This window comes from Rhinoraja longicauda, chromosome 27 (genome assembly GCF_053455715.1).
Source record: "Rhinoraja longicauda isolate Sanriku21f chromosome 27, sRhiLon1.1, whole genome shotgun sequence".
Lineage (NCBI taxonomy): Eukaryota > Metazoa > Chordata > Chondrichthyes > Rajiformes > Arhynchobatidae > Rhinoraja > Rhinoraja longicauda.
Genome location: NC_135979.1, coordinates 18889439 through 18899759, shown reverse-complemented (window position 1 = coordinate 18899759; position 10321 = coordinate 18889439). Strand labels below are relative to the sequence as shown.

Here is a 10321-nt window from a genome sequence, read left to right as displayed (position 1 = left end):
ATAGGTGTAACCGGGTGAGGTGAGGGGGATGATGAATAGATAGTCATATGGGGGTTGGGGAGGGGAGGAGGTTGAGGCAGGGCCTAGAGGGTAATCAGTGAACCAGATAATGGGCAGGATATTGGGCTGAGGAGAAGCTATTATCATAAAGTAACAGAGCTATTAAGTTGCTGAGATTGTTTTTCCATCTCCTTTTCCCAAAATAATTTATTGTCCTCATGAATTTCATTTTTAGTTTAGTTTATTTACTGTCACTTGTCGGGAGATACAGTAAAATGCTTGGTATAAGTGATAGGAGCAGAATTAGGCCATTCAGCCCATCAAGTCTACTCCACCTTTCAATCGTGGCCGATCTATCGCTCCCTCCTTACCCCATTCTCCTGCCTTCTCCCCCTAACCTCTGACACCTGTAGTAACCAAGAATCTATCTATCTCTGCCTTAAAAATATCCATAGACTTGGCCTGCACAGCCTTCTGTGGCAAAGAATTCCACAGATTCACCACCCTCTGACTAAAGAAATTCCTCATTTCCTTTGCTGAAGGAACGTCCTTTACTTTTGAGGATAGGACCTCTTGTCCTAGACTCTCCCACTAGTGGAAACATCCTCTCCTCCACACCCACTGTATCCAAGCCTTTCACTATCCGGCAAGTTTCAATGAGGTGCCCCCCCCCCCCCCCCCCCCCCCATCCTTCTAAACTCCAGCGAGTACAGGCCCAGTGCCAACAAACGCTCATCAGTTGTGTTATGGGAATAGCGCACCCGGTGGTGCAGTACCGGGGATATATTACCCATGAGGCTGTAGCCAGAGTGATCCTGAATTAAAATGGCTGAACCCAAGACTCGAGTGTAAAGCCTCTGTTAATTAGTTGTGTAGCTATAATGTAGCAGGTTACAGAAAGGAAACACACTAACAAAACATGGTGTCAGAAGTGGGATCTGCTTCAGGATCAATCGAAAGGACGACAACACTAACAAAACAAGTTGTTGGCCCACTAACTCCTGGGATCGTTCCTGTGTGCGCTCTCCCCCCAGCTAAATAAACCACATTGCAGGCGAGTACAGTGTAACCTCTTTTGGAACGGTGCTATCTTACAGCTAACCGAGTCTCTGAAACGTACGATCACGGCCCAGGGAGAGATGCAATTTCTGATATCTGCTCACTTTACGGTCCGGTGTGCAGGACGATTTGAACCATTTCTCCGGCTGCCGGCAGAAAACACCGGGGGGCTCAGCTGAAAGTGGCCGCGCCCATCTGCCATTTCATCCTCCACCGCCGACCTACAAGGCTTTCCAGCCCTGATAAATGGCGATGCGACAACTTTTTCGCCATTCACCATTATAACCTTGCGAGACTGTCAGCGGACTCGGGAATTCCGCATCAGACCTGGTCTCCCCGCCCCGGAGTGCCTTGTCTCCTTTATTCATCCCTACAAACTTGCCCAGATATTCAAGTTGAATTATCTCCCTTGTCAATGTCTGACCACAACACATGACAACCCCCCCCCCCCCCACCGCTCCCAATCCCTTTCCTGCCCCAACAAGTAAAAATGAAATAAAGACACAAAAAGCTGGAGTAACTCAGCGGGACAGGCAGCATCTCTGGAGAGAAGGAATGGGTGAGGCTTTGGGTCGAGTCCCTTCTTCAGACCCATTCCTTCTCTCCAGAGATGCTGCCCGTCCCGCTGAGTTACTCCAGCTTTTTATGTCTCTCTTCGGTTTAAACCAGCATCTGCAATTCCTTCCTACACAAGTTAAAATGGATGCTTGAATCTTGTTAAAAAAAAGCTCATTTATCAGCAAGCTATTAGCAAAACCTCCACCATAATTGCAACGACCTTATTTTAAATATTTCTACATCACCTGATGGCTCCTTTTGTTTATGTTATCGCTTGCAAACTGATTCTCTCACTCACAGAAGAACGTAATATATTTCGCAGACCTCTTCCGGGTCCTAAGGTTAGTAGTCATTAAACGAGGCAATTATCCAAGATTTAAAGCAATTCCTTGAATAATGTGCATCTCCCAGTAAACTATATTTGCAGATATCATATAGCATTAAATATCCATGTTTAACTCTTATTAAAGTTCTATTTATGCAGTATATACTTTAAATTAATTTGTTTTTATTTTCTTCAGTTTCTTTTCCTCAGATGTCATGTGACATCAGCGAATGCAAAGTAAATTGGTCAATAGCACAACATTTTTAAACGCTCCGAAAATGCTGGGCTGGGAACAATTTTAATCGTTTCTCTCCAGCCTGAAACAGAATCTGTGTGGTCATTTATTGTCAACATAAAAGACTACAGATGTGGTAACCTGGTGTAAAAGACAGGTTCCTGTTAGAGGAACTCAGCAGGTCAAGCAGCATCTGTGGAGGCAGAGGATGGATGATGATTTGGATCGAGACTCTGCATCAGGCCAATGAGGGAGGGGTGAGACGGGCTGGCAGGCAATAGGTGTAACCGGGTGAGGTGAGGGGATGATGAATAGATAGTCATATGGAGGTTGGGGAGAGGAGGAGGTTGAGGCAGGGCCTAGAGGGTAATCAGTGAACCAGATAATGGGCAGGATATTGGGCTGAGGAGAAGCTATGTACTTGTACTCTGAAATCCTTCTCCTCTACAACACTTCCAATGCCCTACTATTCACTGCCCTGGTACAACGTCTGGGTCGGCCGACTTGGGGCTACTGACTGCCCGCGTTCTAGGCTTAAGCTCACGGGTGACCGCGCTTTTGCGGATGCAGCTCCTAGTCTGTGGAACAGCATCCCACTCCCCATCAGAACTTCCCCCTCCATCGACTCCTTTAAGTCCAGGCTCGAAACCTAATTCTATTCTTTAGCGTTTGAGGCCCTCTGAGGGGGCACTGTAAACTGTTTATGTCTGTCTTGTTAGGTTTGTGTGCTATTGTATGTTCTTTTTGTACAGCACTTTGGTCAATGTGGGTTGTGTTTAAATGTGCTATACAAATATAATTGACTTCACTTGATGTCCCAAAATGCAATATCTCACACTTATCTGAATTAATCTCCATAAGTCATTCCTCGGCCAACTTGCCCTGCTGATCAATATCCTGCAGCAGGTTAATAATTGTCTTCACTCCATATATTACCACCTGCTTTTGTGTAATCATATCTTGTACATCCTCATCCATGATGTTGGTGTCCTTTATTGTCCTCCCTTCTATTGTCTCCATCTACACTTCACGATGGCTCACAGCAAGGCCACTAGCATTATAAAGGACCAGTCTCATCCCAGTCACTCCCTCATCTCCCCTCTACCACGAGGCAAGAGGTACAGAAGTTTGAGGTACAGCCATCTGAGAGAAGGAATCTTTTCTCATTTTCACCCGAGATGGGTGACCCATTGTTTGGAAACTATGCCCCTCAGTTCCAAAACACCCCCTCTGAGAAGAAACATCAGAACCTCTCAAAATGGTATGTTCCCCTTCCCAGTAAGCAGCCTGAACAGTTACAGATGAGCCAATGAAAGTTTTATTAATCACTGAATTTTAGGAACGGTAATTTGTTCCGTTTTTTTTTAGGCCATTCTTTTCTTCAGTGTGGGATCAATGCACCAGCTGCTGCACCTCCAGCCGCAACTGCTGCATTAGCAACGGTAGACAGTCCTGCTGCTCCTAAAGAAAAACGGAAAACAACAAATAAGAATGAACTGTAAACAATCTGTGACACCCTGAAATGATTAACAACTGACACCTCATTCCTGAGCAGCAATGCCACCTGGCGCTAACTCAAGAAGGCAGCATCTATCATTAAGGATCCCCACCATCCAAGCCATGCCTTTTCTCACTGCTATCACTGGGCAGCAGGTACAGAACCATGAAGTCACACATCATCAGGTTCAGGAACAGTTTCTTTCCTGCATCTATCAGGTTCTTAAATCAGCCCTAATCCAAACACAACAATGTAAATCTATTGAGATTTGCACTGCCTCTTGCACTACCATTGCAATTTTATGCAAATTTTCCCAGCACATTAAGTTGCCAGTCCTGCCCTTCAGCCATATTTCTGTGATTGCAAAAACATCTTAATTCCAAGTGCTGATCCATGCTCTGTGCCCCAATGATTTACCTGTGTGGGGTCTGCTTCTTCATTAACACAGAAGACTCTGCTAGCCATTCCATGATTCCTAACCTGTCTCTGCTCTGCACACTGGATTTGTTTGATAATCCTCTGCGTTCCCCAGAATGCCTCCACAACTGCTGCACTAATCTTCCCTTCCACCTGCCAATTTTGTTTAAGAATCTTCTGAGTAGCACACATAAATCTCCTTACTAGGAGAACAGTTGCCCTCCATTTAGGTGCAATCCTTCTTGCGTAAGTCCCTCCGGCTCCAGGAGCAATCCCAAATATGCTCCTGCCCAAGCTCTTTAGCTAATGCATTCATGCCGTCCGCCTATTTAAGCCCTCACAAGTGCATGCTACAGGAAGTAATCTTAAGATCACAAACAGAGAGGTCTGGCTTTTTAACCTTCAGTGTGCAGGACCTCTCTAGTCATGTTCTACCCAACCTCTAACTGTTGTTTCCCTCTCCCCTCATAATGTTCTGTACTGGTCTGAGACTTCATAGACCATGGAACCAGGGTGGCACCAGACCATTCTAGAGTCTTATTCTCAGCCGGAGAAGTGCCCATCTGCTTCCCTCACTGATAGGTCTCTCCCTCTCCTGTGCACCAAGACTTTTCATTACTCTATTGTGTACCAAAGCTCACACTGCCTACTGGTCTTAGCTGATGTTGTTCAGAGGGATTGTTCTTCAAATGATCTCAGTTGTTTATTTCTATTTACAGAAAAGCCAAAGCAGATTTTATTTTCACGTTATTGTAATTAAAATATAGCAGAATTATATTAATTGCGATAAAGATACATTCCTGGTGTATTTAATATGAAAATGTTATTCCGCACCAATGTTCAGCTCAAAAGATTTAAGCAAGGAAGATTGAAAAAGGCTCATTTCTCTTCACTTCTGGATCTTACCAGCTGATTGAAGAACGGCCACCAAGCCTCCGGCTGCAACGCCTCCTCCATTGGCAACAGCGGCGGCTCCCATCATCTTTGCAGCGACGGAACCGGCCGCTATCCCAGCGGTGGTAAAGCCGACAGCCCCCAAAACGAAAGGGGCTGCAACAATGCAAGAGCCTAAAAGAAGAAACATCCCCATTTGATCAGATGGAGCTTAACACAAACCAAGAATACACAAGGATTTAAGTGGCATTGTTTCTATGAAAGGTACAGTCAAGCAATTTAATGATGGGCCAGATAGCACTCCACCCAACATGCACATTCACTGATAGATACAAAATGCTGGAGTAACTCAGCGGGACAGGCAGTATCTCTGGAGAGAAGGAATGGGTCTGAAGAAGGGACTCGACCCAAAACATCACCCATTCCTTCTCTCCAGAGATGCTGCCTGTCCCGCTGAGTTACTCCAGCATTTTGTGAAAATCTTTGATTTAAGCGAGCATCTGCAGTTCTTTCCTTCGCATGCACTATTCACTTGTATATTATGGGAGATGTGCCACCAAACTATAGTTTTGTGGTTACCTTAGTACCAAATCAAAGGGACTGTGCTAAGGGTACAAGTTGTAGCTGGCATAAAGCAGAAGGAGCACATACACAGCACATCTAATCTCTCATCTTAGTATCTTACAGGACCTCCTCCCTCGGCTCAGCACAGCCTCTAATGAAACCTGATGAAATAAGTAGCAAGAAACTTTGCGGTACAGACTAAGGAGAACGATCCGCTGAGTTACTTCAGCATTTTGTGTCTATCTTTGGGGGTGGAGGGGGGTGGGGGTGGAGGGGAGTGGGAGGTGGGAGGAGAGTGGGGGGTAGGAGGGGAGTGGGGGGTGGGAGGGGAGTGGGGGTGAGAGGGGAGTGGGGGTGGGAGGGGAGTGGGGGTGGGAGGGGAGTGGGGGTGTGGGAGGAGAGTGGGGGTGTGGGAGGCGGGGAGGGGTGGGAGGAGAGGGTGCTGCACCAATGCAGGATGGGCCCAACAGGTCCACTTGGTCTAGTCATTTCTAAAAGTATGAATGTAACAGAATCGCAGTCAATATAGATTATTGACTAATGGGTCTTTATATAGGAAATATTATCTTTACCAATAGGAATCAATGATATTCTATTTTGAATAGACCCGTCAAGCAATATTCTCTGGTTACATACAAAACGTCTGCTATCTCTCATTATGTTACTGTACATCTTTATTGTTCATAGAGATCAAATAACAATTCAGAAATGTATAACCTTGTTGTTCTACACCATTTAGATAAATTAATCTAAATAGCAGCATTGCATTTAAATAGGATTTATTCTTGCACACATTTTGCTGCAATAACCCAAGTTATCTGGATTGTTTTTTATTAACCTTTCCATGCAGGGCTGATTTGCTGTGTGTTAACTCTTCCACTAGCCTTTTTATGGCGATAAACATCACTATATCCAAACCCCATTATCATATCATATCATATATATACAGCGCGGAAACAGGCCTTTTCGGCCCACCAAGTCCGCGCCGCCCAGCGATCCCCGCACACTAACACTATTAACACTATCCTACACACACTAGGGACAATTTTTACATTTACCCAGTCAATTAACCTACATACCTGTACGTCTTTGGAGTGTGGGGGGAAACCGAAGATCTCGGAGAAAACCCACGCAGGTCACGGGGAGAACGTACAAACTCCTTACAGTACAGCACCCGTAGTCAGGATCGAACCTGAGTCTCCGGCGCTGCATTCGCTGTAAAGCAGCAACTCTACCGCTGCACTACCGTGCCGCCCTGTCTCCGACCCCCTCATTCCCTGTCCCCTCCACAGTCCCAAATCAAACCCAAGAACTTGTCCCTTCTTGGGCTCGCACTCAGCCAGAGGCCTTTGGTCATTCAGTAACCTAGTTCTGCCAGATATTCCTGCCGATCCTGAACTGCAGGAAGAAGAGAGCATCCTCCGACAACCATGGTCAGTGAACGGTGAAAAAACAGAAACATTCAGTAATGGTAAAGTCAAGTCAAGTCAATTTTATTTGTATAGCACATTTAAAAACAACCCACGTTGACCAAAGTGCTGTACATCTGATTAGGTACTAAGGAAAAAATGAAACATACAGTAGCACACAAACATAACAGCACATACAAAACAGTTCACAGCCATTTCCCCGAACCTCAGAAATAGGAGGATCTAGGTGCAGTTGTGGCTGGAACTGCTCCAACAGTGTGTAGGAAGGAAATCCAGATGCTGGTTTACACCGAAGATAGACACAAAATGCTGGAGTAACTTAACGGTCAGGCAACATCTTTTGAGAAAACTAATAGGTGACGTCTCAGGTTGAAATTCTAATTTAGACTTTTGGGTGGAGACCTTTCCACAAATGTCAGCTGTTCCGAACTATTGAAGGGGCCAATGCAGCCACTCCCACAAAGTTTAGGAAGGAAATCCAGATGCTGGTTTACACCGAGGATAGACACAAAAAGCTGGAGTAATTCAGCAGGACAGGCAGCATCTCTGGAGAGAAGGAATCGAGGGTTGAGACCCTTCTTCAGATTGAAAGTAACGGGAAAGGGAAAACGAGAGATATAGACAGTGCTGTGGAGAGATATAGAACAGGGAATGAAAGATATGCAAAAAAAGTAATGACGATAAAGGAAACAGGCTGATTGTTGGGTGAAAACGAGAAGCTGGTGTGACTTGGGTAGAGGAGTGATGGAGAGAGAGGGAATGCAGGGGTTACTTGAAGTTAGAGAAATCAAAAGTTTACTTATAGATTCCACTCACCAGCACTAACGCCCGCCATAATAAGTGTTGTCAGGTCCATGTTTCTGTGAAGAGAAAAATGAACCATTTAAAAATAATCCTTGCTTTAAACTTGAATTTACATACTTCAGCACACAGTTTAAAGGTAAAGTTTTTTTCTAAGCGGGACACCATGCAAAAGACCCTTCACCTCCACCTTGAAATTTAATTGCTAAAATCTTAAAATATTTTTAAAATAAAATCTTAAAATATTTTCTACATCACCTCACTAGATCGCTCCGTTTGTCCCGTTGTCTTTTGCCAACAGATTCTCTCATTCGCTGAAGAACGCAATATATATAGCAAGCCAATGGTACTCTTCTGGGTCCTAAAGTCAGTAGCTATTTTTCGAGGCAATTATCCAAGATTTTAACCATTTCTTTGAATAGAGCAAGAATGTGCCCCTCCCAGTAAATTATAGTTAGCATTCAATAACTTAAATACCTTATTAAAGGTCTATTTATTTAGTATATGCTTTAAATTCATTTATTTTTATTTTCTTCAGTTTCACTTCCTCAGAACTCATGTGACATCAGCATTTCATTCAGTGATACAAAGTAACTCGGTCGATAGCACAACATTTGCAAACAAATGTAAAGTAACATTTTGAAACGCTCCAAAGATGTTTAAATAGTTTCTCTCCGGCCTGAAGCAGAAACTGTGTGGTCATTTATTGCCAACATAAAAGTGCAGATGGAGTAACCTGGTGCAAAAGACAGGTTCCTGTTGGAGGAACTCAGCAGATCAAGCAGCATCTGTGGAGGCAGAGGACGGCTGATGGTCAACGTTTTGGGTCGAGACTCTGCATCAGGACAAAGAGGGAGGGTGAGACAGGGGCTTGTAGGCAACAGATGTAACCAGGTGAGGTGGAGGGGGATGATGTGCAGGTAGAGGTTGGGTTGGGTGGGGATGGGGAGGGGGAAGGTTGAGGCAGAGGATGGAAGATAATCAGTGACCAGATAAAGGCAGGATGGTGGGCAGATGGAGCTAGTTGGGGGAGGGAAAGGGAGAGGAGGAGGGGAAGCAGGAGGGTTTTCTTAGAAATAGAGTCTCGTGCGTGATAGGCAGAAGTGTGATAGGAAGATGGAGTCAGTTGGGTAGAGAGGAGACGGAAGTTAGAGGAAGAGGCTGGAAAGTGGAATTATATCACTAAAGAATGATGGGCAATTGTGGGGGGGGGAGGCCTAGGAGCACCTTATCCATCGAGCGCTGAAACACAGTGTTTACGCAGGCAGAGGGGAGGGCCTAGGAGCACCTTATCCATCGAGCGCTGAAACACTTTTGAAACATAATTGTCCCCATAAGCCAGTTTCATACCAACAAGAGACCATTTTGGGTGTTGGGGCAATTGCTTTTGGAGATGCCAAGAGTTGAGGGAGTGTGGAAATGTTATTAAATTTTTTTTATAAATCCCAATTTCCATAGTAATTAAATAGACTGAAGGAGTTAAAAGCAAGTTTAAGGTTAATTGTACATTGAGTTATGCTTTACCAATTATTCAGGGCAGGAAGGCCTTGCAGAGAGTAATGCGTTCGGCAGAACGCACCATGGGAACTACACGTCCCCCTGCAGGACCTATACATCAGGAGGTGCAGATCAAGAGCAAGCAAGATTATGGGGGACCCCTACCACCCCAGCAACGGACTGTTCCAGCTGCTACGGTCAGGCAAACGCCTCCGCTGTCACACTGTGAAAATGGAGAGGATGAGACGGAGTTTCTTCCCACTGGCCATCAGGAGTGTTAACTATTATAACTCCAGGGACTAAATTTTATTTTCTGTATTAATTTTAATTTACATGCTGTAATTGTAACTTTTTTGTGCACAATCCGCAGGCATTGCCACTTTCATTTCACTGCACAGCGCGTATGTGTATGTGACATATAAACTTGACTTGACTTGCTTAAAAAAAATAGGATAGCACATTGCAGCTTGCTGTGAATCTGACCAACGTCACACTCCAACAGTTGCCTGGGACATCAAGTTTTGGCTGCACTGCATTATTTTATAAACAACTGGCCTGACGTCATTCTAAGAGAACCAGTTAAGTTTCATTTCCTGAGAACAAGCAAGCATTAGTTTCGATTTTGGTGAATTGCAAATCGAGCTATTGTGCCAGAAGTGGTTTCCCCGCCCCGGAGTGCATTGTCTCCTTTATTCATCCCTACAAACTTGCCCAGATATTCAAGTTGAATTATCTCCCTTGTCAATGTCTGACCACAACACATGACAACCCCCCCCCCCCCCCCCCCCCCCACCCCACCGCTCCCAATCCCTTTCCTGCCCCGACAAGTAAAAATGAAATATAAACACAAAAAGCTGGAGTAACTCAGCGGGACAGGCAGCATCTCTGGAGAGAAGGAATGGTCTGAAGAAGGGACTCGACCCAAACGTCTCTGAAACGTACGATCTCGGCCCAGGGAGAGATGCAATTTCTGATATCTGCTCACTTTATGGTCCGGTGTGAACCATTTCTCCGGCTGCCGGCAGAACACACCGGGGGCTCAG

The 10321-nt window shown here is 45.0% G+C and overlaps 1 protein-coding gene and 1 long non-coding RNA gene across 2 annotated transcripts; one reads left to right on the top strand and one right to left on the bottom strand.

Annotated features, from left to right (window-relative positions):
- Positions 1-836: 836 nt before the first annotated feature.
- On the top strand, positions 837-9986 carry LOC144606852 (uncharacterized). The gene is made up of 3 exons (XR_013548991.1): positions 837-1054; positions 4937-5250; positions 9317-9986. It is a non-coding gene; the product is annotated as an uncharacterized LOC144606852 (long non-coding RNA).
- Positions 3478-8150, bottom strand: LOC144606851 (interferon alpha-inducible protein 27-like protein 2A). The gene is made up of 4 exons (XM_078423271.1): positions 8040-8150; positions 7797-7840; positions 4999-5160; positions 3478-3638 (listed from the first exon to the last, which is right to left on the bottom strand). Exons 1-4 carry the CDS (start codon positions 8090-8092, stop codon positions 3559-3561), a joined length of 339 nt encoding a protein of 112 aa, XP_078279397.1. The 5' UTR covers positions 8093-8150; the 3' UTR covers positions 3478-3558.
- Positions 9987-10321: the final 335 nt, after the last annotated feature.